At 48.6% G+C, this 26,248-nt stretch overlaps 2 protein-coding genes across 5 annotated transcripts in view; one reads left to right on the top strand and one right to left on the bottom strand.

Annotated features, from left to right (window-relative positions):
- The window catches only part of cntrob (centrobin, centrosomal BRCA2 interacting protein), a 46,829-nt gene that overhangs the window by 7,242 nt on the left and 13,339 nt on the right, over positions 1 to 26,248 (top strand). For 2 of the 4 annotated variants that reach the window (XM_088628317.1, XM_088628314.1), the window contains exons 1-9: positions 236 to 674; positions 1,430 to 1,606; positions 6,379 to 6,742; positions 7,379 to 7,826; positions 8,222 to 8,306; positions 8,945 to 9,023; positions 9,137 to 9,293; positions 24,580 to 24,696; positions 25,066 to 25,182. In XM_088628317.1, coding sequence (XP_088484443.1) covers positions 6,441 to 6,742; positions 7,379 to 7,826; positions 8,222 to 8,306; positions 8,945 to 9,023; positions 9,137 to 9,293; positions 24,580 to 24,696; positions 25,066 to 25,182 — 1,305 coding nt within the window. In that variant the 5' untranslated portion in view covers positions 236 to 674; positions 1,430 to 1,606; positions 6,379 to 6,440. Of the gene's footprint in view, positions 1 to 235; positions 675 to 1,429; positions 1,607 to 4,896; positions 5,186 to 6,378; positions 6,743 to 7,378; positions 7,827 to 8,221; positions 8,307 to 8,944; positions 9,024 to 9,136; positions 9,294 to 24,579; positions 24,697 to 25,065; positions 25,183 to 26,248 lie in introns of those variants that run through there. The other 2 variants (XM_088628315.1, XM_088628316.1) reach the window with 2 other exon arrangements.
- LOC148672526 (uncharacterized) lies at positions 9,474 to 20,527 on the bottom strand. Its single transcript, XM_088627243.1, is given in 8 exon segments — positions 9,474 to 9,479; positions 19,265 to 19,556; positions 19,558 to 19,587; positions 19,589 to 19,648; positions 19,650 to 19,802; positions 19,804 to 19,863; positions 19,865 to 20,156; positions 20,497 to 20,527. Coding segments are annotated over 8 exon segments (924 nt in total).

Genomic DNA, 26,248 nt, shown 5'->3' with positions numbered 1-26,248 from the left:
CTGGTTGAATCGTGTTTAAATCTCCACCTGGTGGGGAATTCCATTGCATAGTGAAAGTGAAAGAGACAGGAGACGTGCAGTACTGAGCAGGCGCCCAAAATCGCAATCCACAGTCGAGAGAATCTCTCCGTGTGTGAGACGGATACAACACAGGACACAGGAGAGACAGAGAACAGCCTGCAGACACAGAAGAGACAGAGAGAACAGCCTGCAGACACAGAAGAGACAGAGAGAACAGCCTGCAGACACAGAAGAGACAGAGAGAACAACCTGCAGACACAGGAGAGACAGAGAACAGCCTGCAGACAGAGAGAACAGCCTGCAGACACAGGAGAGACAGAGAGAACAGCCTGCAGACACAGGGGAGACAGAGAACAGTCTGCAGACACAGGAGAGACAGAGAACAGTCTGCAGACACAGGAGAGACAGAGAACAGCCTGCAGACACAGGAGAGACCGAGAGAACAGCCTGCAGACACAGGAGAGACAGAGAACAGTCTGCAGACACAGGAGAGACAGAGAACAGCCTGCAGACACAGGAGAGACAGAGAACAGCCTGCAGACACAGGGGAGACAGAGAGAACAGCCTGCAGACACAGGGGAGACAGAGAGAAACAGAAAGTGGAACTGCACAGCCAAGAGTCGGGCTCTGAGGAGGAAGTAACCATCGATCAGGTTGGTATTAATATTTTTTGTCTACTTTTCCTATTATACTTATGAGTCTAATTCCTGATTGTATTAGCTACAATATTAGCAGTAGTACTGATAGCATTAGGGTCCCGACTAGCTCTGTTGGTAGAGCATGAGACTCATAATCTCAGGGCAGTAGGTTTGTGTCCCAGCTAGGGCAGCAGGTCCTCCATTCTGGAGGCTAACAACCCTGTACCGTAAAAAACCAATGTTACGGTAACAGCAACAGGATGTTGCTGCCCTGCATGATGGAAGGCACAACGGGCAGACATCCACTGATAGTATTAGGGACAGTATTAGCAGTATTAGTTCAAGTAGGGGGCTTTGTCAGCATGCATAGGCAGCAAAGGAACAAGTAAAGGTTTATTCCTGTGCTGAAAACAGAAGAAAAGAAACAACGTTTTGGCTGTGGAGCCTTCTTTGGGTGTCACCCGGCACTCCACAGTTGAAACGTGTTTCCTTTCTTCTCTTTTCAACATATTAGCAGTAGTCCTGATAGTATTAGGGACAGTAATTGTAGCAGCAGTAGTCCTGATAGTACAAGGTACAATATTAGCAGTAGTCCTGATAGTATTAGGGACAGTAGTAGCAGCAGTAGTACTGATAGTATTAAGAGCAGTAATGTCAGTATTAGGGACAGTAGTGTATAATTATGTACAGAATATGGCATGATTAATTCTCCCTCTTCTACACCTTACTGTTGGAATCATGCTCTGTTTTCACTCACTGGTCCTTTTCAGCCCTGTATTCTCTGGGATCGCCAGTGCTGCTGCAGTAAGGGAGTCAGTGAAACAGGCACCCAGACGCACCAAGACTGGTTCTGTCCTGGTTCTGCACTGAGACGGACTCGGCGCCAAGCCCTCTGGTGACACTTATCATGGACAGAGGCCATGAGTAAGCTTACCATACTGACACGGGTAAGATTAAGTTAAGTTTAAGTTCACGTTTATTGTCATTATACTCACCCACAGGTATATGGTATAATGAAATACTATTTAGCTAGCTCTCAGACGGTAAGTAGTACAAAAAACAACAATACAGTTGTATAAGAAATAAAGACAGAGACAACAGGCAGTGTGTAAAACAACAACAGGCAATGTGCAAAACAAAATCATACGTCAACAGAATGAAATAAAGGATCCAAAATTATGGGGAGTGAACTTCTTGACATGCGAGGTAGAGGTAGATTTCAATGTGTGTTTGAGTTTTGATGAAGAGAGAAGGCACTGTAAGGGTTCAGATCGTAGGTGAGAGAGGCTGGGAGTTTAATAGTTTGATAGTTTGATAGTGTGGAGGTAAAAACCGTCTTTGAGTCTGGTAGTCCGGGCCCGAATGCTCCGGTACCGTTTTCCAGATGGTAAAGGGTCAAACAGTCTGTAGCTGGGGTGTGTGGGGTCTTTGATGATGCTTAGAGCTTTCCTCAAGCACCGTCTGTCATAAATGTCCTGTATAGATGGGAGGGCAACCCCAGTGATGGACTGGGCAGTTTTAACCACCCGCTGTAGGACTTTGCGGTCAGCAATACTGCAGTGCCTTACCAGGCTGTGATGCAACTTGTCATAATGCTTAGTGCATCTGTAAAGGTTATTGAGGATCTGGGGACGTATCTTAGCCTTCTTCAACCATCTTAGGAAGTACAGGCGCTGTTGTGCTTTCTTGATCAGACAGGTGGCGTTGAGAGACCATGTGAGGTCCTTGGTGATATGGAAAGCAAGGAATTTGAAGTTACTGACCCTTTCCACTTCAGTCCTGTTGATGTGGACAGGGGCAAGATCTGCACTGCTGCCACTGTCTGAGAGCAGGCAGGGCCTGAGGCTTTGGAGCTGGACAGCCATGATGCTACAGGGCTTACAGGGCAGGGAGCTTGTGATCACTGAGTGCTGTCAGTGAGAGCTGTGTCTCCTCCAGTCAGTGCTCACTCTGCTGTGATCTCTCAGTGCTGTCAGTAGAACTGTGTCTCTCCTCCAGTCAGTGCTCACTCTGCTGTGATCTCTCAGTGCTGTCAGTGAGAGCTGTGTCTCTCCTCCAGTCAGTGCTCACTCTGCTGTGATCTCTCAGTGCTGTCAGTGAGAGCTGTGTCTCCTCCAGTCAGTGCTCACTCTGCTGTGGTCTCTCAGTGCTGTCAGTGAGAGCTGTGTCTCCTCCAGTCAGTGCTCACTCTGCTGTGATCTCTCAGTGCTGTCAGTGAGAGCTGTGTCTCTCCTCCAGTCAGTGCTCACTCTGCTGTGATCTCTCAGTGCTGTCAGTGAGAGCTGTGTCTCCTCCAGTCAGTGCTCACTCTGCTGTGATCTCTCAGTGCTGTCAGTGAGAGCTGTGTCTCCTCCAGTCAGTGCTCACTCTGCTGTGGTCTCTCAGTGCTGTCAGTGAGAGCTGTGTCTCCTCCAGTCAGTGCTCACTCTGTTGTGATCTCTCAGTGCTGTCAGTAAATCAGACTGGCAGGTGCATCTAGAAAAACTTTTCTCTCTGGTTGTTTCCCACCCACTGCAGTGCCCGCGCTGCCAGAGAGACATGAGGATGCCCGAGGATGCTAGCCTGCGTGTGGTGTGCACACATTGCGCCCGTGAGAGAAAAATCCACTCCTTCTGCGGGGCGTGCCAGCTGGAGTGGGTGCCCCCGTCTTCTCAGGACAACACGAATAGCTGTGGCCGGCCGGGCTGCGGGCTGCGGGCGGCCCTTATTTCTCGTGGGAATAGTGAAGTGGGTCAGCAGAGCCCGGTGTACGGCTGTCCCTACTTCCGTGCGTGCCCAGGTTGCTATGCTCTGCTCACTCACAACGGGGTCGGCTGCCCGAGCATCAGGTGCCCACAGTGTGGAATAGGGTTCTGCTTCCGCTGCCTGAAACCCGGATACTGTAGTTCCTGCTCCATCGTGGACAACAGCAAGGCGCTCAAAGCACTGGGGCTGTAAGAGCTGGGATCTGCTGCAGGAGATCTGTGACCCACTGGCACAGAACCAGGCTCTTCTAATGAGAACCCAGGACCAGGACTGGACACCCAGCTGACACACTGACCCCTCCAGGACCAGGACTCGAAACCTTGCAGACACACTGACCCCTCCAGGACCAGGACTGGACACCCTGCAGACACACTGACCCTACAGGACCAGGACTGGACACCCTGTATCGTCACTGAGGCCTTTTGAAGATTTATGAACCTTAATATCTCTGTTGAGTTCTCTTGTAGCTGATCTATTGGCATAATTAATTTCTTCATTGCAGTAGACATGATCGATGATCCTTTTGAAAATGTTAAAAAGTATTTTTAAAAGTAGCCAGATTGTGAGTTGCTGTGTTCTGAAGAGTTGCTTTCTTTGAATAAAAGTAATAAGATCTAAAGGAAAAAAAACTCTTATTGTTGTGGTTTTTATTATTAATATTACACGAAGTATAATGAGGTCCTGTGAGTGCAAGTCATCTTTGCAAATATGTATTTAATAAATGGAAACATATTCTGTACCTGATAATAACAGTTTTAATTATAGTTAAGTTCCTTTTAATTATAATCAATGTCTTTTTAAAATTAAATATAGGTGATTTGTGTTATGCATTGATGCACGCTACGGTGACATTGAAGAGCAAAAACGAAGGAAACACAAAAGCGAAAACGAGAGTATCACTGAGTAAATTGCGTCACCACGTCTGCAAAAAAACAAGTGCATTCCTCTGAAAAAAGATTATATCACGGCTATTCTTAACTTTGAGCGGTACTGTAAGACAAAAACAAACAAGATAACAAATATACTGGGTAGTCACATAGTCTGTAACTGTCAGTAAAACAAGTTTAGTTGGACGTCATGTTTCTCGACGCAGACCGTGTTTTGCCAGGTTTTTCATGTTAAATGAAGACCTTTCCTACATGTCAGTCGTCTTTTTTTGTACTTCTGCACTTCTGTAATTTAATTTCTACCGTCTTTCATACCCCATTACAGATGTGATAATGTATTTCCGGTTTCATTCTTATGTAAACCTTTTCACTTTTATTTGAGTTCTTCCATGTTTTTCGTTTGCACAACAACACTACCGACTATTATACGATTTTGTAACTTTATACACAAAGAAACGCATATTGTTTTCTGAACTCCGCGCACTTTCCGTTTCCTTCTTAACCGTAATATTCATTGCCTGCGTACGTAAACACCGCTTTGTTCGAACCTAGGATTCGCACTACGCTCTTTGCGCAGAGTAAGAAGGGGAAGATTGCCGCTTTCCTTGGCGCCGGTTGATGACGGCACCAGTGGCGCGGTTGCCATGGCGCGTTTGAAAGTGGGGAGGCTGTGCTGTGTTTTGGTCTCAACTGAATTCCATCCCGTCTTTTTCATTTCTTAAGCGGCAGCTTTTCGACAGGGTGTTCACCCGAGAACCGTCTCAGAAAACGGTTCAGTTTTTTTCATTCTTTTCAACGGACCTGGCATAGTGATTGAGTATTAAGAGACCGAGAGGAATTGTGCTGGTTTCTCAACGTTTTAGAAATCAAACGGAGTTACCCAGAGAGCCTGCGGTAAGTTATCAATAAAGACGTCAAGTCTTTGCAAGTTTTGAGTTGGTGGATCAGAGTCTCTCCATGGTTCTGCAGTCCGGTCCACCCACTCCGGGTCTGTTTGCCAGCTGATCCCGAACCTGGGCTGTCCTGAGGCAGGAGGGACTGCGGTTTTAATTTTTTTAAAAAACTTTGTATCCCGAGGTGCAAACTGTAAGTAAAATGAGCAACATCAAGGCAGTGCGTCGTGTTCAAGGTCTCGCCGCCTGACAGCGAGGTTAGATGAAGGTCCATCTGTATTTTTCACGGGTCCCACTCCTGTCCGTGGACCGTGGGTGCCGCGGGTGCCCCTGAAAACGCATCTGTCGTGATTAGCATCTGTGAACCGTGTCTCTGGGGTTATGGGAGCACTGTTCGGGGAAAGTCTAGCTGGCTAAAGCTGAAGGCAGTTTGCTTGGTATTTAAAAAGCCATGCTAGATGAAGTCGCTCGATTCATGCTCCTCGCTGTGGTCCGAAGATCTCAACACCTAATCAGCGTCAGTCGCCGTATCCGTACCCTGTCCAAAGGAAGACTCGTCTCCGGGACAGCTGGGGAATAAATACCAATGCAATCAGATCGTGCACAACAACAACACTCAAGACTGCTTTTCCTTAGAGGGTTTTATCTCATGGCCTTAAGCAAGAAATAATATCAGTACAGAAAACAATTAAGGATCAAGCCTTTGTGTTCATTTGATTCATTGTGAGAGTGCTGTCTCACATGATGAAGTCCATCTGGAGCCTGCTGGCAGATTTAACTCCTAAACTCTGTGGTGTCAATCTGACCCCCACTCCACAGTGGTTGGAACAATCCGGGATTACAGTGCTGTCAGTCTGATTCCCAGTTCACAGCAGTATGATCCACTCCAGGATTACAGTGCTGTAAATCTGACTCTCACTCCACAGCAGCTTGATCCACTCCAGGATTACAGTCTCTCAGTCTGACTCCCACTCCACAGCAGCTTGATCCACTGCAGGATTACAGTCTCTCAGTCTGACTCCCACTCCAGAGCAGCTTGATCCACTGTAGGTTATATATTTTAGTGACTGGGATAATATGAAAATACCTGCCTGTTTGCTTCATGAGTACAGTATATATGAGACATCCGCGACTGGCGGGCTCTTAATGTAATGTAATAACAGTTTTTCTGTATGAATTCTTTGTGTGTGGCAGGGAGGAGTGAATGACTGCCAGGAGGCCTGGACCTGTGAGAAAGAGACAGAGGAACTCCGGTGATGGCCTCCTGCCTGAAGAACGAGGATCTGATGAGTGATGTGGAGCCCCTGCCCACCTCAGCACCCCCCTCGCCCCGCCTCTCCTTCTCCTCCTCCTCCCCCTCTCGCCGTGGGCTACCCCCGGCCAGCCTCTCTCCATCCCTGGCTCGCTCCTGGCCCCCCTCTCCCTCCCCTTCGCTCACCGCCTCCCGGGAGGTGACTGCACGCCTGTACGCCTCGCTCCAGGACAGCCGGGCGTTGGAGGGCAGAGGTCACGACCCTGCTCTGACCCCCGCAGCACACAGCGACAGACCTAGACCCAGGTACACCCTCTGTGGCTGTGGCTCTCCTTTCTCCCTGGGTCTGGCTGGGTGGACCAGAATCTGTTGCTCTGCAGTGGTGTTGTTTTTATGGAACAGCTAGGCTTTTGCTAACCTCCTACGCATATTTGAACTCAAAGAGCCATTTTATTTGTAAGATATAGCCAGCAGCTTTATCACCCTGCAGCTCACAGCTGGCAACCCCTTGATCCTTGACAGGCGTGAGCCTGGCCAATACCAGGCTGGGAGACCTGGGAAAGCTATGAATGCTGCTAGAAGAGATGTTAATGGGGCCAGTAGGGGGCGCTCACCTGCCTGCCTTTACCAATTAGGGCCTCCTAATAATCCCCATCTATGAACTGGCTTCATCGACCTGTTCTCCTCCCCACTGGTAGCTGGTGTGTGGGGAGTGTACTGGCACACTATGGCTGCTGTCACATCATCCAGGTGGGGCTGCACACTGGTGGTGGTGGAGGGGAGTCCCCATTACCTGTAAAGTGCTTTGAGTTGAGTGTTCAGAAAAGTGCTATATAAGTGTAGGGATTATTATTATGAATATATACAAATTCTAAACAGTTTGCTCAGTATGTTGGCAGTATGGGAAATTAAGAGCAGTGATTTCAGTGTTCTGTGTTCTAGGCAGGTGACATTCAGGCTGTCTTCCCCTGAGCTCCACGAAGACGAGGACACGCCCTCGACCATTCCCAGTACCACGTCAGCGAATCACAGAGCATGGAGGAAAGACACGCCCCTCCCCTCAACCAATGAGGGGGACTGGGGGAGTGACGAGTCCCAGTCTTTGGCCAGTCAGGGAGGTCGGAGGAAGGGCACGTCCCTGTGTTTTGATCATCAGAGACCTGCTCCTGGCACTGGGGGCAAGCTGGGGGGCTCCACCCCCACCACTGCGCACCTGGCCTCGTCCCTCTCTCCCTTCTCCCCCTGCCCGTCTCCAGAGGCGGCCCTGCCAGGGAGAGCCAGTCCCGTGGGAGGGGGGGCGGCGCGGCACGCCCCGGGGGGTCTGGCTGAGGAGCTGAGCCAGAGTCTGCAGGCCGGGCTGGAGAACAGCGCCACTGCGCCGGTGGCCGCGGTGAGCCTGCGTCGTCTTTCTGACTCCTGTACCCTCAGCAGGAGACAGCGGACACCCGAGTCAGGGCGGAGTGGAGTATATACTGAGGCAGTAAAAGCACCTGATCTGTCAGAGACCCCTCTGCTTGGTGTGCTGAGTCCACTCTGAGACAGTGCAGTTATAAAAAGTGATAAATAGCCTTTTGCAATCGCACTAGCAGTAAGGGAGCTACTGCTGACTGGTTGCAGGATATCACCCCCTTACCTGGGCTGTTCTGTGGGAATCTCACGTGCGTGAGTGTACATATCGGTGTGTGGTTTGTGTGTATATTTGTGTGGTTGTTTTTTGGTATTTGGATATTTTTGCATGGGTTTGTGCATGCGTGTTCACAGCTGTCGTCTTCCTCTTGGTAACAGAACGGAACGCGACACATCATGGACATGGAGTCCGTGCGCTCGCACCTGCGCGCCATCCTCGGGACGTCCGGCGATCCGTCTCCTCGTGAGTATCTCCGTGTTGCAGTGCTAGCGATCGCGAGCCATTGGGCAGACGGTCAGCGCCGGGTCCCTGAGGATCAGTACCTTCCTTGAGGTCAGACAGGGCATGCAGGGAAATGCAGCCCCTCCTGGGTGCCAGGCCTGCTCCTGAACCACCCCGGCCCGGTCCCAGCTCTACCACTGTGTGCAGAGGGACGGGGTGTAGAAGGCCCCTTGCATGGGAAAGGGGCTGGTCTGATCGTGTGAGTGGCAGGCTGGTGCACCACGCTGATCGAACCCTCGAGCACAGCGAAGATTTGCCAGGCGTGTGTCTTCTGGGAAACAGGGGTGCAGTTCATGCCTTCCACCAGGGTGTGGCAGCAGAGCCCATGGTGAGCGAGAGCATTGCAGATAGGCAGGGCCACTCCAGAGCCCAGGCACCCAGCTGATTCACACCTCCTGTGAGGGCTTGATGAACAGAGGTGAGACAGGGGAGAGTGCGCTCTGTTTAAAGTGCTCATTGCACTTCTTCGATTGGGATCGAGTACTCTCTGCTGCTCGCTTCGTGTGTGGGCTCTGCTCAGTGCTTTAATGACATGTGTGGGAGTTGTACTGTACACCCCTGGCCACTCGAGCTGACCAAGCCCTCGCTCTGTCCTGCAGAGGGCGCCCTTGCTCCTGGGGCCAGCGAGAGGTGGGAGGAGGACTCCTTCGAGAGCGACAGCACAGCCAACCTGCTCAGGTGAGACGTGCATAGCCGCGAGGGTGAGGAGTCGCTCGTGTCGATGCACAGTCTGGCAGCGGGACGTGTCGCTCGTCTTCCCAGCTGAAACCTTTCCTCCCCCCACCCCTCAGGGTGCATCCCCTGGCGGAGGTGTCGCCCCCGCTGTCGGCCAGCGGTCTGGAGGAGCTGTTCCCGCGGTATTCCCGGCTCCGGCTGGACGGGGCAGCGGTGTCCTCGGAGACCCAGATGCTGAGGGAAAGCCTGGAGAGGGAGAGGACGAGGCGCAAGGTACAGGCCGTCCCGTTCCTAAAACTCGGGGACAGCAGGAGAGAGTGGCCCAGCAGTCCGATCCACTCCGGGCCCTCTCCTGCTGTTCCTCTGGCGCTCCCTGCTGCTCCTGCCCCTCCCTGCCCGCGCTGGAGACAGCAGGAGCAGCAGCAGGCTGGGCTTCAGGAGAGAGGCCCTGCCTTATCCCTGTAGGGAAAGGGGGGACAAATCTACTTAACTACTACTACTTAACTACTTAACTTCCCTCTGTTAACCTTTCCCTCCTCTTACTTAAGACACGCGGGGGCTTCTGTTTCGTACGTCTGCAGACTTTGCCCTCTTTCCAACACCAGGACACGAGATGGTGGACGAGAGAGCCATGCGGCCCATCCAGCTCGTTAGGCTGAATAGTAGCTAATTGTTCCCAGGGTCACCCGCCTTCACCAGCATGGCCAGGCTGCTTGTTCCACTCCCCCACTACTCTTTGTATAAAGAAATGCCTCCCGCTCTCTCCTTTAAATGCACTTCCACGTAGTTTCCACTACAAAAATTGGAGTTCAAATATTGTGATAACTGCGAAACACTGGGGGCAACTAGTATGATACTGCGAAACACTGGGGCAAATAGTATGATACTGCGAAACACTGGGGGCAAATAGTATGATACTGCGAAACACTGGGGGCAAATAGTATGATACTGCGAAACACTGGGGAAAATAGTATGATACTGCGAAACACTGGGGCAAATAGTATGATACTGCGAAACACTGGGGGCAAATAGTATGATACTGCGAAACACTGGGGGTAAATAGTATGATACTGCGAAACACTGGGGCAAATAGTATGATACTGCGAAACACTGGGGCAAATAGTATGATACTGATAAACACTAGGGGCAAATAGTATGATACTGCCAAACACTGGGGGCAAATAGTATGACACTGCGAAACACTGGGGGCAATTAGTATGATACTGATAAACACTGGGGGCAAATAGTATGATACTGCCAAACACTGGGGCCAAATAGTATGATACTGCCAAACACTGGGGGCAAATAGTATGATACTGCCAAACACTGTGGGCAAATAGTATGATACTGCGAAACACTGGGGCCAAATAGTATGATACTGCCAAACACTGGGGGCAAATAGTATGATACTGATAAACACTGGGGCCAAATAGTATTGTTGTAACAGAAGAAATAAGGTTCTTGATCCCGAGATGAAGTGAAACAGATGAGTTTATTGCATGCAAGGAACAATAAAGCCGAAGTCTTGTTTCCCGCAAGAAACAACAAAACCGAAGTATTGTTCCCCGTACTGTTACAAACTTTTGGGTTATATACAGTTTTCTTCTCCGTTTCTGACGTCACTCGGTCTGATGGTAAAGAGGGGGGTTCATGGTATTTGGCCAGTTTATGATGTTCTGGGCAAATGGTCAGTTTAACATTACACCCAGGGGGGTTCCTAGCTGGCATCTGCAATCCTTATCAGTTAACCCCCTTTCCTGCCATAAACCCCTGCTTGTGACTTGGAAGTCTAAACCCCCTACAGAAAAGATTAAATACAAACCCCCGTCTTCACATCTTTCTTCATTCCCCCCTTATAAAATATGGCATACGTCAGTGTAGCCTATTTTTATACATACAATGTCAGGGCAGATCTTTCCTTTCTTGGCGAACAGGTATGTATTGCCATGACATTGTTCGTTCCACGGTTATGGCAAGATGTGATACATGTTTTTGTGCACGTGATGATTACAATTACACATATAAACAATACTATTCCTACAAATAAACACTGTAAAAAAGTTCCGCCCCAGGCCCCAAACACAGACTTTACCCAAGATCCAATTCCCCAATTTTCAGTATAATAGTCCTGATATTTCTGTCCCTCATTGTAAATGTGTTGGGCCAGATCTGAGATGTGCTCAGAATTATCAGGGATATATGTGCAGCATTCAGTGCCAATTACTGCACAAGTTCCTCCTTGGGCCGCCAGTACATAATCTAAAGCTAGTCGGTTCTGCATGGCCACTGTTCTGAGGGCTACCATCTCATCATTAACAGCCTTCAGACTAGATGAGGTAGAATTTGCTAATTCTTCTTAAGTCGAAGCCATTTGAATTAACTCTCGACTCAGAAAGTTCATGCCGGCTTGTGGAAATATTATACCTAAATAATATTCCCAATCAGCCAATTTTCTTTGTGGTCTGTGGTTAGGTCCGAAGGGGGTGTGGGTTTGAACACGGATATGAGGAACCACATATCCTAAATAACATGAGCCAGACCACTGGGCTGGCAACCATGGGTAGGCTCGTTTTCCACAAATGAAATATGTTCCGTTTGGCGCTCCCCATGCCTCTGAAAATAAGAAACTTATACCGAATTGTGGGGTGTGCCGATCCCATCCTGGAATTTGGAAGGTAGAGGTGGATATATTTGCAGCGATGGTAAGGTTGCAACGACTCCATCCAACCAAGTGCAGACCATTAGTGTGCTGAAAGCATATGTTTCCCTCACGTTCCTTATTTAGAGTCAGGTATGGTGGTGTATGGCTTCTGTTATATTTAGGAGCGTAAGAGCCTGTGAAACTCGTGGGCTCTAAGCCTCGCTCCTGTAGATACTGTAATGTTGTGCAGGTTAAAGTCGTGTTATGGCAACCCCCATAGTTTGTCATATTAAAATCTCCTAAATTATCCCTCCAAATGATCATGCCTATGACTTCCTCGAGACGCCAAGGAATGGCCCCCATAGGAAGTCCTCCCTGTACATATTTGGGTAATGCGGCACACACCCAGCAGGCACTTTGGTTGGCTTTCTTAGCTGTCAGATAGGAGAGGCCTAAAAAGGAATTAATTCCATGTTCTCCTTTGTGGGAGAGATGATCATTAATCCCTGCGGAACATAGTTCTACAGCAACAATTATCATTATAGACAGAAATGATTTCATTCTGGGTCCGGGGATGAGGCTCGTCGGCAGTGTGACGCGTGGATCCAGCGATCTTTTCCTTCCACTCGAACCGCAGACTCGGTTGTCAACAGGATCTGGTAGGGTCCGTCCCACCTGGGCTGGAGAACCTGTGAAGGAAATTTCCTGATCCACACCCACTCTCCTGGGATGAGGTCGTGCCCTCCTTCAGGTGGTGGTCCCCACGCCTCCAGGACCTGCTCACGGGCTCCTTGGGTGGCCTCTGTCAGCAACTTGCAATACTGTAACAGAGAATCAGTTAGTATACTCAAGCCTACTCTGTCATGTCCTGGAGAGTCACTCAGTCTCATGGGACGCCCCGTGATCACCTCAAACGGGCTCAGCCCCACTATTCGATTTGTCCCAGCCCGGATGCTGCACAGTACGGCGGGCAATGCATCCACCCAGGGGATCCCTCCCAAGTGGTACTTTGTCAATTTAGCTTTCAAAGTCCGGTTCACCCGTTCCACCATGCCGGAGGACTGCGGGTGATGAGGGCAATGCAAGTCCCATTTGATCCCTAGTAGGTCTGCCACCACCTGACACACTTTTCCAGTAAAATGTGTGCCCTGGTCTGAGTCTATGCGACACGGGAGTCCCCATCGGGGAATTACTTCTGTCACGAGATATTTGGCAGTTGTCTGCGCAGTCTCTCGTTTGACAGGGACAGCCTCCACCCATCTAGAAAACTGGTCCACCATCACTAGGAGGCCTGTTTTCCCTTTACAGGGTGGCAGTGAACAATAGTCTATTTGCCAGTGTCTAAAGGGCCCCTCGGGTGCAGGACGTCGAAGATTAGGAGCCCGAACCGGCGGTGCTCCAGAGGCTTTTTGGCACTCTCCACAGCGTTGTACCACATCAGCTGCGAAGGGTGTGAAGCCTGTGCCCACCCAGCTCTGAGCAAAGCGTCGAGTCATTTGGCTAACACCTGGGTGCCCTGTGGAGTGTATTTGTTGTGCCAGGTAGGGCATTAGTTGCTTGGGACAGGCGGGTCTGCCTGTACGCTGGCACCTCCAGGTCCCATCCTTCTGCAGCCCCATATTGCGTTCCATCCAGGTCCATTTCTCAATCCTTGGAGCCTGGGCCTGGAGCTCGCTGAGCTGTTCCGTCCGGAGTGCCTGTATGTTCACTGTGCAAACTGAAATAATCTGAAGAGGTTTTTCTATAGCCCACTCCTCCCATTGCCCCAGGGCAGCTTGACGTGCTGTCCAGTCTGCTAGCTTATTGCCCCTGGCCTCGGGAGTGTCCTCTCTGCTGTGGCCCTTACATTTGACTACAGCTACCTGCTTTGGGAGTTGGAGAGCCGCAAGCAGCTCAGACACCAGATCTGCATTCTTTACCGGAGTGCCAGCAGAGGTTAAAAAATCCCTATTACTCCATAACCTTCCAAAATCATGGCATACTCCAAATGCGTATCGTGAGTCTGTGTATATTGTGGTGGTCTTGCCTTTTGCTAATTTACAGGCTTCCACCAAAGCTTTCAGTTCAGCTCGCTGTGCTGACGTGGGTACCTCAAATCTTCCCCCACATTGGATATCATGTTCTGTAGTCACAGCCCAACCCGCTTTCCTCTCCCCACTAGAATTTATGAATGAAGTTCCATCAGTGAAAAGGATGAGGTCTTCATTCCTTAGTGGTTGCTCGGCTATTTTGATGCCCTCATCTTCTCCCATTGCCCAAACATCACAGCTGTGTTCTAACATGTAGGCTTCTGATGGGTCAGGTAACAATGTGGCTGGATTTAGAGCTCCTTCACGTTCAATGGTAATATTTGGAGCCTCTAACAAGACCTGCCACTTGCTCCATCGTATCGCATTAACCTGACTGACCCGATTCAGGGACATGAGGGTGTGTACCGCATGTGGGCATCGAACAATCAGTTGTTGATCTAGCACTATGTTATTGACTGCCTGTACTGCTAGACAGACGGCCTGAACGGCTCGTAGACATGGTCCCCAGCCCCTGGCTACCTCGTCCAAGGATCCAGAGTAATACCCTACCGGGCGGTACCTACCCCCATGTTCCTGTGTTAGTACAGCTGTCCAAAATCCATTCTTTTCACTTACGTAGAGGTAGAATGGTTGATCTGTCTGAGGAAACCCCAATGCAGGAGCCTGTAACAGAGCTTGTTTTAAATCATTAAAAGCATGTTCAGCTTCAGGACTCCAAGCAATAGGATCAAGGGACCTCCCTCCCCCCTTTAATAGGTCTGTAAGTGGTTTGGCCCTTTCAGAAAAAGCATCAACCCAATTTCTATTGAAATTGCACAGACCCAGAAATGATCGGAGCTCTCTCACCGTATTGGGACTAGGGTGTGTTCGGATTGCCTGGGCCCGATCTTCTGTCAATTCCCTTTTTCCCTGACTAATCTTTTGTCCCAAGTAAATTACGGTGTCTAGGCATAACTGTGCTTTGCTATAACTAGCCTTGTGTCCTTTTTTAACTAAATGGTTGAGAATAATTTGGAGGTCCTTCTTGTGGGTTTCCTCGTCAGGAGACGCGATTAAAATATCATCCACATATTGGATAACGACGGAGGACACTTGAGGCAGCTCCCGGAGATGCCTCCGAAGTGCCATGTGATACACGGTGGGGCTGTTATGAAACCCCTGTGGTAACCTGGTCCAAGTATATTGTTCTCCATCTACAACAAAGGCGAACCAATCTTGTACCTCTGGGTGTAGAGGAACAGACCAGAACCCATTAGCCATGTCAATTACTGAAAACACCTGGTGCTCAGGGGTCAGCAGTTGAAAAATAGCAGAGGGGTCTGCTACTAAGGGGGTGAGACGGTTGATGTGTTGATTAGCTTTTGAGTAATCAACTGTGAATCGCCATGCTCCGCTGGCTTTCTTTACGGGCCATATTGGACTGTTGCTTGTACTATGTGTTTTTCGTACAATGCCTTGAGTCAATAGTTTTTGTATTACTGGTCGAACCCCTTCCTCCGCCTCTTTGTTGATTTTATATGGCTTTGTGTATGGCGGGGATTTCCCAGTAAATGTGGCGGGTTCCATATCCAGAAGCCCGCATTCGTCCTTATCCATAGTCCAAATTGGATGCCCTTTTAGTTCGTCTTTTTGGAGGGACCAGATGTTTACCTCCACCCTCTCCTCATGTACGGTTAATGTAACCCCTTGTAGGTATTTCAGAGCATCCCATCCCAACAGATCTGGGGTAGATCCTACCCACATGACAGCATTAAATGTTACCTCCCCATCTCCTAGTCTAATCTTGAGTTCTTGAGTTTCTCTGAGTGTTATTCTATTACCCCCTACACCAGTGGCCTCCAGCTCCTTCCCTGTGAACATGACACCACACCGTTTGGCTGACTGTTCAGATAAACACGATAATTGAGCCCCAGTGTCCCATAAAAGTGACATTTGAATCCCATTAATCGTGCATTGTAATTTGAGCTCTTTTTCACTCAGTTCCTGAGATAGGCGTAGGGAGGCCACTAGGGGGAGTCCTAGTTTAAAAGCTCCCTGATAGCGCGTTTGTCTGCTTCGCTCAGATCCTGTAATTGTGACAACAGGTTTTTTTTTGCCCCTCTCGATTCGAGGGATTGAAAGGGGGATCTCGGTATCTTCCAAACCTGCCCTCACTGGCTAATCGCTTTTTGCAATTCTTTTGCCAATGTCCGAAATTTTTACAATAATGGCACCGAGTTGTAATTTCGCTTTTTGGATTTAGTCGGGTGTCAGGGCCAGCTCCACCCTTCAGTATGGGGGGTGTCCACCCTGTTTGTATTGCCCGCACCTTAGCATACATATTTCTCTCGATTTGCCGTGCCATTTTAACTATTTCCTCAAATTGTTTAGTCGTATCTTGCCCTATTTCGGGCTCTTTTAACTGAAGGGCTTTGGCTATATCAGGCTTAAGACCGCCCAAATAAATTTGTTTAATTACAGCAGAGGCGTCGCTATTCACATCATCTTCGTCACTCAGTCCTGAGCATTCCAGCCAGAGTGTGACGAAGCGGTCAGTGAAGTCAGCCACATCCTCGCTTTCTTTTTGCTGACACGCAGATATCTTTTTCCAATCTGTCTTTGGTGGATAATTTTGTTTAAGCCATCGCCAAACCCATTCCCATCGCCCTCCCCTGCCGTTATCCTCACACAATTGTTTAAGTTCTCCGACACGCTTTTCCCCTGTCCTTCTGAGGATCATAGCGGCAGTCAGGGGGGAGATACCATAAGTATCTTTTAATTCCTGAAGCGCACTTCGCTGCATCCCTAATTTTGGGTGCGGTACTTCTCTAGCCCACCGGTCAATATCCTCCGGTTTTGGATTTGATCGTATTGGGGGTTCAGGGAAGGTAGGTGCGAGAACTGACCCCCTCGGCGGGGTGCGAGACGGAGTTAGAGTGGCGCTGTCATCAACGGCACCAGCCCCTGCTACATCAAGTCCTTTCCCACTTCGAGTGAGAGTACAGACCTGCGGGCGCCCTCCCTCTAACAGGGGAGACCCTGATCCGTCTTTATCACACTCATACCAAGTGTTATCCCAATCAGACCCCCCTTCTCCATATGGCCACTGAGGGAATTGATCCCAATTATTTTCGTTTCCTGCCTGTTTGTTCCCCTGTGGGAGAGCAGGATATAACTTAGTCGCCGGCTGTAGCACATTAACCAGTGCAGCGTGACCAGGAGTTAATTCCTTCTTTAATTTCTCATTCTCCTGTGCTGCCTCTTTTAGTTTTTTTCCTATACTCTTTCGTAGCGAGTAAAGTATATTTTCTTCCGGGTTTTTATTTTCCCCGTAAACACACTTTTAAGTCACATCCCAATTTCTCTTTTTTTTTTTTTCCTCATGTATCTGCCACCACTGGTGCCGGCCGTGCACCAGGGTGGGAGCTACATGCTTGTGCTTTTGCCAATCAATACTCATATATGCTTTCTTTACAGGCGTCTTCGCCCCAAATTCCCTCTGACAAACTCAGCTTTTTCCATATTTTTCTCTTCCCTTTCAGTCAATTTACACTTTTCTGATATGTAATCAGATACTTCCACCACTTTCTCAAACACCCAATTAGCACACATGTTTGGTTTCTTTAAGATTTACTTTTGTCGTGTGTGAGGTAACAGCTCATTCAGTAGGGGGATGTTTTCACTTGGAAAAACCTGTGCATTACTGCACTCATTCAGCTAAGGGCGTCTGTTACCTCCAGATCTAAATGCCTCTCCGAGACTTTAGAGAGGACTTACACCGCACTGTTCACAGGTAAGAAACGAGACCTCGAAAACCCCCTTTCTTGATCAGTAATTCACCATCCCCAGAACGCCAGCATCGCTGCTTTTGCCCCGGGGTGGACTTACACACTGAGCTCAATCAGGGCGATTCTCGGGTCTCAACGTCCTTTAAATCCTGCTACTTAATGCTTTGCTCTTTTATTATGAGGTGTGTTTATGTTAGTGTAGTGCGTGTGTATATGTATTTCACAAACAAGGAAAACACCAAAAACATACATACATATATCTCTTCTACTCCTGTTTCCTTTAAAACAAAAAAAAACCACGCCACGCCAATCTGTGCACGATCAAGGCGCAGCTAATCTCAGGACCCCGGGCGTAATTAAACCCCACACCAATCCTGGATTATACGTGCATTTAATGCACCACTCAGCTCCAGAACCCCGGGCGCAATTAAGGCCCACACCGATCCCGAGCCACAGAACTCCGGGTGCAATTAAGACCCACACCAGTTCTGACCTTCAGAACTCCGGGTGCAACTAAGACCCACACCAGTCCTGAACTACGTGCATTTAATGCACCACTTGCTCTAGAACCCCGGGCGCAATTAAGGCCCACACCGATTCAGAGCCTCAGAACTCCGGGTGCAATTAAGACCCAAACCAGTTCTGACCTTCAGAACTCCGGGTGCAATTAAGACCCACACCAGTCCTGACTTCACGGTAAGGGTCCAAAACCCGTTCAAAACTCCACGCGCAATTAAGGCATACACCAGCTTCGAACGCCTGTACACAATACCGCGGAACCCCTGCCAGACCAAATTCTGGGCTTACAGCAAACAACCCATTACATACACCGGTGCCTTCCCCGGGCCAGAGGAATTCAGAAACTCACGTTTACTCCGTCATCTCGGGCGATTCTCGCAGGGAGCAGAGATTTCCCAATCGGTCAGAGAGAGTCGGGACTTTTAAATAAAAGAGGAGTCCTTACCTCTTAGTTATGTGCGCGCTGACCGTCTCTCCTGCCGATGGGAAGTTCTGCGCCTTCTGGAGCATCCGCCGACTACGCCAAATTTGTTGTAACAGAAGAAATAAGGTTCTTGATCCCGAGATGAAGTGAAACAGATGAGTTTATTGCATGCAAGGAACAATAAAGCCGAAGTCTTGTTTCCCGCAAGAAACAACAAAACCGAAGTATTGTTCCCCGTACTGTTACAAACTTTTGGGTTATATACAGTTTTCTTCTCCGTTTCTGACGTCACTCGGTCTGATGGTAAAGAGGGGGGTTCATGGTATTTGGCCAGTTTATGATGTTCTGGGCAAATGGTCAGTTTAACATTACACCCAGGGGGGTTCCTAGCTGGCATCTGCAATCCTTATCAGTTAACCCCCTTTCCTGCCATAAACCCCTGCTTGTGACTTGGAAGTCTAAACCCCCTACAGAAAAGATTAAATACAAACCCCCGTCTTCACATCTTTCTTCAGTATGATACTGCCAAACACTGGGGGCAAATAGTATGATACTGCCAAACACTGGGGGCAAATAGTATGATACTGATAAACACTGGGGGCAAATAGTATGATACTGCCAAACACTGGGGCAAATAGTATGATACTAATAAACACTGTGGGCAAATAGTATGATACTGCGAAACACTGTGGGCAAATAGTATAATACTGCGAAACACTGGGGGCAAATAGTATGATACTGTGAAACACTGGGGCCAAATGATATGATACTGCGAAACACTGGGGGCAAATAGTATGATACTGCCAAACACTGGGGGCAAATAGTATGATACTGCCAAACACTGGGGGCAAATAGTATGATACTGATAAACACTGGGGCCAAATAGTATGATACTGATAAACACTGGGGGCAAATAGTATGATACTGCCAAACACTGGGGGCAAATAGTATGATACTGATAAACACTGGGGGCAAATAGTATGATACTGATAAACACTGGGGGCAAATAGTATGATACTGCCAAACACTGGGGCAAATAGTATGATACTGCCAAACACTGGGGCCAAATAGTATGATACTAATAAACACTGTGGGCAAATAGTATGATACTGCCAAACACTGGGGGCAAATAGTATGATACTGCCAAACACTGGGGGCAAATAGTATGATACTGATAAACACTGGGGGCAAATAGTATGATACTGCCAAACACTGGGGCAAATAGTATGATACTAATAAACACTGGGGGCAAATAGTATGATGCTGCCAAACACTGGGGCAAATAGTAAGATACTGCCAAACACTGGGGGCAAATAGTATGATACTGCCAAACACTGGGGGCAAATAGTATGATACTGCCAAACACTGGGGGCAAATAGTATGATACTGATAAACACTGGGGGCAAATAGTATGATACTGCCAAACACTGGGGCAAATAGTATGATACTGCCAAACACTGGGGCCAAATAGTATGATACTAATAAACACTGGGGCCAAATAGTATGATACTGCGAAACACTGAGGCAAATAGTATGATACGGCCAAACACTGGGGGCAAATAGTATGATACGGCCAAACACTGGGGGCAAATAATATGATACGGCCAAACACTGGGGGCAAATAGTATGATACTGCCAAACACTGGGGGCAAATAATATGATACTAATAAACACAGGGGGCAAATAGTATGATACTGATAAACACTGGGGCAAATAGTATGACACTGCCAAACACTGGGGCCAAATAGTATGATACTCATAAACACTGGGGGCAAATAGTATGACACTATGAAACCCTGGGGAAGCAGCTCTGCTCCAGTGTGCTTGTAAAGTGGATTGAGCTGTTGGTATGACTGTGAAGAGAGCCTTGAGCCTCCCAGCAGGTATAAATGAGCTAAGAGAGGCAAGAGGTCCAAATTAGAAAAAGTATTGGTTATTTCTAGACCAGACATTCAGTCATCAGCCATTATACAGTGCTGAAAGACAAAACCTGGCACAGCCAAAGGGCGCACGGCCATCACCGGTATCCACCAGGGGGCAGCGTCAGCCTGCTGTGTGCTCTGAGTGTGTACTGTCTTGCAGTTTGGCATCTCACTGGCACCCTGTATGGGCACGTTTCCCACCATCCCGCTTTCCCGACCTGAATTTTCGCTAGAATCTTCTCACATTCCCCCCCGTCTCCCACCAATGGTAATTCCAGACTTTCCAGGTGATCCCTGTGGGATTAGTCCCGGGAGGCTGCTGCTCTCGGGCAGCCCCAATATCTTTAATGGAGTCACCTGACTTTCGGGCGGTGCTGAAATCGGCTTTGGGCTGCCCGCTGTCCCGCTGAGCCGCAGAGATGTGATGTAACAAGCTTTGACTAAGAGCGCATTAAGAAAGCAGGGAGGAGAGAGGCAGGACAGGCCATGTGAAGTCTCATCCCCCCTCTCTCACTTTCTTTCACCCTTCTCTGTGCTGGAGGAGGAAACCAGCCCACTCCCATGCCTCCACTAACTCCCTTCCGCTCTCCAATCCAAATTCAACACAAGTGACATTATTATTATTATTATTATTATTATTATTATTATTATTATTATTATTATTATAAGACAGGCTGACTGCTGCTTTCCTTCCCCATTAGGATTGGGAGCTGTTCTGTTTCTGGCAGGAGTGGGAATTCTGGGATTAGATTAGTTATTTTAGGGAAGAATGTTTGTCTAATCCTGGAGTATTTCTCCCAGTGCATCAGAAAATGCATGTCTCTCTGTGTTCCTCCCTACTCACAGTGGGAGTATAGTCTGTTTTCTCTGGAAAGCCAGGTCTGTCTGTGTCCAGTTTCTATGTCCAGGCTGTGGTCACTGAGCCTGTCTACTCTGGGCAGTCAGGTCAGTCTGTATCCAGTTTTAATGTTAATACCCCCCCCCAGCAGGGCTCAATGACCGATACCCCCCCAGCGAGGCTCAATGACCGATACCCCCCTTCCCCCAGCGAGGCTCAGTGACCGATACCCCCCCCAGCAGGGCTCAATGACCGATACCCCCCCAGCGGGGCTCAATGACCGATACCCCCCCCCCCCCAGCGGGGCACATTGACTGATACCCCCCTCCCAGCGAGGCTCATTGACTGATACCCCCCCCCAGCGTGGCTCATTGACCGATACTCCCCCCCAGCGGGGGTCATTGACTGATACCCCCCCCCAGCGTGGCTCATTGACCGATACTCCCCCCGCAGCGGGGCTCAGTGACTGATACCCCTCCCCCAACAACGGGGCTCAGTGACTGATACCCCCCCCCAGCGGGGCTCAGTGACTGATACCCCCCCCCCAGCGGGGCTCAGTGACTGATACCCCCCCCCAGCGGGGCTCAGTGACTGATACCCCCACCCCCACAGCGGGGCTCAGTGACTGATACCCCCCCCCAGCGGGGCTCAGTGACTGATGTCCCCGCAGCGGGGCTCATTGACTGATACCCCTTTGGCACGATCCCCTCAGGCTAGGGCTGGTCCATGTTTAGCTGCTGTGACGCTGCTCGCTACTAATCTGTACTCTACGTCAGCAGCCCCAGCTAAAACATTTAAAATTAGTTTTCTTCTTAGTGCTGAATTAGCAGGTAGAGTTGACTTCCTGAAAGCGTAGCAATGACGCAGTGTCTCTGGCTCCTCACTAACCCCCCTCCTCCACTTCCTCTCTACAGGCCATCCTTCACTTTCCCCTGTTGCTTCACTCTCATCCTCTCCTCGTCACTCTGTCTCTGTCCCTCTCCTTATTCTTCTCCAGTCTCTTTCTGTCCCCTTAAGTCACATCTTTGTGCTCCCTTCCTGCATCACTGTCCCACCCTTCTCCCCTTCCTTCTCTCCTCCTGCTCCCTCCCCCTCCTGTGTTCCCCTCTGCCTCCCTGTCCCTGCTGTGTGCTGTTGTGACCTTGCCCGCCGATGTCCAGGTCCTGCCTGTCAGGCTCACATGGCTGTAAGCGGCTTGTGGGATCTGAACTGAGGTTCTGCACAGAGCCACTGGTTTTAGAAGCCAATCTGCCTAATCTGCTTACTGACTGGGGCTAATTGCTCTGAGCACACTGAAGACACACACTCTGAAGACACTGTGATACACACACACTGAAGATACACACTCTGAAGACACTATGATACACACACACTGAAGACACTGTGATACACACACACTGAAGACACACACTCTGAAGACACTATGATACACACACACTGAAGGCACACACTCTGAAGACACTGTGATACACACACACTGAAGGCACACACTCTGAAGACACTGTGATACACACACTGAAGACACACACTCTGAAGACACTGTGATACACACACACTGAAGACACACACTCTGAAGACACTGTGATACACACACACTGAAGACACACACTCTGAAGACACTGTGATACACACACACTGAAGATACACACTCTGAAGACACTTGCAGTAATTGCAGTAATAGCTGTTACAGTGGTGTTCAGTGTAACAGTAATAGACAGTATTGCAGTAATAGCTGTTACAGTGGTGTTCAGTGTAACAGTAATAAACAGTATTGCAGTAATAGCTGTTACAGTAATACACAGTGTAACAGTAATAAACAGTATTGCAGTAATAGCTGTTACAGTGGTGTTCAGTGTAACAGTAATAGACAGTATTGCAGTAATAGCTGTTACAGTAATACACAGTGTAACAGTAATAAACAGTATTGCAGTAATTGCTGTTACAGTGGTGTTCAGTGTAATAGTAATAGACAGTATTGCAGTAATTGCTGTTACAGTGGTGTTCAGTGTAACAGTAATAAACAGTATTGCAGTAATTGCTGTTACAGTGGTGTTCAGTGTAATAGTAATAGACAGTATTGCAGTAATTGCTGTTACAGTGGTGTTCAGTGTAATAGTAATAAACAGTATTGCAGTAATAGCTGTTACAGTGGTGTGCAGTGTAACAGTAATAAACAGTATTGCAGTAATAGCTGTTACAGTGGTGTTCAGTGTAATAGTAATAAACAGTATTGCAGTAATTGCTGTTACAGTGGTGTTCAGTGTAACAGTAATAAACAGTATTGCAGTAATAGCTGTTACAGTGGTGTGCAGTGTAACAGTAATAAACAGTATTGCAGTAATAGCTGTTACAGTGGTGTTCAGTGTAATAGTAATAGACAGTATTGCAGTAATAGCTGTTACAGTGGTGTTCAGTGTAATAGTAATAGACAGTATTGCAGTAATTGCTGTTACAGTGGTGTTCAGTGTAACAGTAATAAACAGTATTGCAGTAATAGCTGTTACAGTAATACACAGTGTAACAGTAATAAACAGTATTGCAGTAATAGCTGTTACAGTGGTGTGCAGTGTAACAGTAATAGACAGTATTGCAGTAATTGCTGTTACAGTGGTGTGCAGTGTAACAGTAATAAACAGTATTGCAGTAATAGCTGTTACAGTGGTGTGCAGTGTAACAGTAATAAACAGTATTGCAGTAATAGCTGTTACAGTGGTGTTCAGTGTAATAGTAATAAACAGTATTGCAGTAATTGCTGTTACAGTGGTGTTCAGTGTAACAGTAATAAACAGTATTGCAGTAATAGCTGTTACAGTGGTGTGCAGTGTAACAGTAATAAACAGTATTGCAGTAATAGCTGTTACAGTGGTGTGCAGTGTAACAGTAATAAACAGTATTGCAGTAATAGCTGTTACAGTGGTGTGCAGTGTAACAGTAATAGACAGTATTGCAGTAATTGCTGTTACAGTGGTGTGCAGTGTAACAGTAATAAACAGTATTGCAGTAATAGCTGTTACAGTGGTGTGCAGTGTAACAGTAATAAACAGTATTGCAGTAATAGCTGTTACAGTGGTGTTCAGTGTAATAGTAATAAACAGTATTGCAGTAATTGCTGTTACAGTGGTGTTCAGTGTAACAGTAATAAACAGTATTGCAGTAATAGCTGTTACAGTGGTGTTCAGTGTAATAGTAATAGACAGTATTGCAGTAATAGCTGTTACAGTGGTGTGCAGTGTAACAGTAATAAACAGTATTGCAGTAATAGCTGTTACAGTGGTGTTCAGTGTAATAGTAATAGACAGGATTGCAGTAATAGCTGTTACAGTGGTGTGCAGTGTAATAGTAAAGGTAATATTAGAGTATAACATAGTAATAGCTGTCGGAATAATCGTGCCAGTAACAAGTGTCTCCACGCTTTCAGCACCGCGAGCAGCAGATCCAGACCCTGCAGAACAAGACTCTGGAGCTGCAGCAGCAGCTGGCCCTCGCTGTGTCCGCTGACAGGAAGAAGGACATCATGATTGAGCAGCTGGACAAGGTGGGCAGGGCTGGGCAAAGACTGGGTGTGTGTGGGGTTAGGATCAGGGGTGTGTGGGGGTGTATTTAGGGCTGGTGTGTGTGTGGGGTGTGTTTAAGTTAGGGTGGTGTGTGGGGGTGTGTTTAGGGCTGGGGTGTTGTGGGGGTGTGTTTAGGGCTGGGGTGTTGTGGGGGTGTGTTTAGTTCTGGGGTGTTGTGGGGGTGTTTGTAGGGCCGGGGTGTGTGGGGGTGTGTTTAGGTTTGGGGAGTGTGTGGGTGTGTGTTTAGGTTCTGGGGATGTGTTTAGGTTTGCGGGGGGTGTGGGTGTGTGTGTAGGGATCAGAGGTCTAGGAGAATTGTGACTCTTGACCTTTGGCTTGTGGTGCCCCAGACGCTGGCGAAGGTGGTGGAGGGCTGGAGGAAGCACGAGGCAGACAAGAGTGACACCGCGAGGCGACTGCAGGAGGAGAAGGAAACTGCAGAGAGAGCACAGGCCGAGCAGCAGGAGGTGGGAGCCCACGGACTGTCCATCTGGTCATCTCTGGTTATCACAACAGCACTGACTGTCTGTCTGATCATCTCTGTGTGTGTCCATCACAACAGCACTGACTGTCCGTCTGGTCATCTCTGTGTGTGTCCATCACAACAGCACTGACTGTCCGTCTGTCATCTCTGTGTGTGTCCATCACAACAGCACTGACTGTCCGTCTGTCATCTCTGTGTGTGTCCATCACAACAGCACTGACTGTCCGTCTGGTCAGCTCTGTGTGTGTCAGAACAGCACTGACTGTCCATCTGGTCAGCTCTGTGTGTCCATCACAACAGCACTGACTGTCCGTCTGGTCATCTCTGTGTGTGTCCATCACAACAGTACTGACTGTCCGTCTGGTCATCTCTGTGTGTGTCCATCACAACAGCACTGACTGTCTGTCTGGTCATCTCTGTGTGTGTCCATCACAACAGCACTGACTGTCTGTCTGGTCATCTCTGTGTGTGTCCATCACAACAGCACTGACTGTCCGTCTGGCCAGCTCTGTGTTTGTCCATCACAGCAGCACTGACTGTCCGTCTGGCCAGCTCTGTGTGTGTCCATCACAGCAGCACTGACTGTCCGTCTGGTCATCTCTGTGTGTGTCCATCACAACAGCACTGACTGTCCGTCTGGTCATCTCTGTGTGTGTCCATCACAGCAGCACTGACTGTCCATCTGGTCAGCTCTGTGCCCATCACAACAGCACTGACTGTCTGTCTGGTCATCTCTCTGTCTGACCCTCTCATCAGATTGTCCCTCTGTCCATCCATCTACACAACTGGGCGCTTCATTAACACCTTCCCCTGTCTTCCACAAACTGTATACTTCCCTGTCCACTCTACTGGGGCCTGTCTGTCTCCCTCCCTCACTGTCCTCTCTACCAGGACCTGTCTGTCTCCCTCTCTGTCCACTCTACCAGGACCTGTCGGTCTCCCTCACTGTCCACTCTACTGGGAGCTGTCTACCTGTGTCCCTGACTGTCCACCCTACTGTTACCCATCTGTCTCCATCCCTCACTGTCCACCCTACTGGGACCTGCCTG

The sequence above is a fragment of the Lepisosteus platostomus genome, chromosome 4 (assembly GCF_059453375.1).
Source record: "Lepisosteus platostomus isolate fLepPlt1 chromosome 4, fLepPlt1.hap1, whole genome shotgun sequence".
NCBI classification, from domain to species: Eukaryota; Metazoa; Chordata; class Actinopteri; order Semionotiformes; family Lepisosteidae; genus Lepisosteus; species Lepisosteus platostomus.
This window is presented reverse-complemented; position numbering and strand designations above follow the sequence as displayed.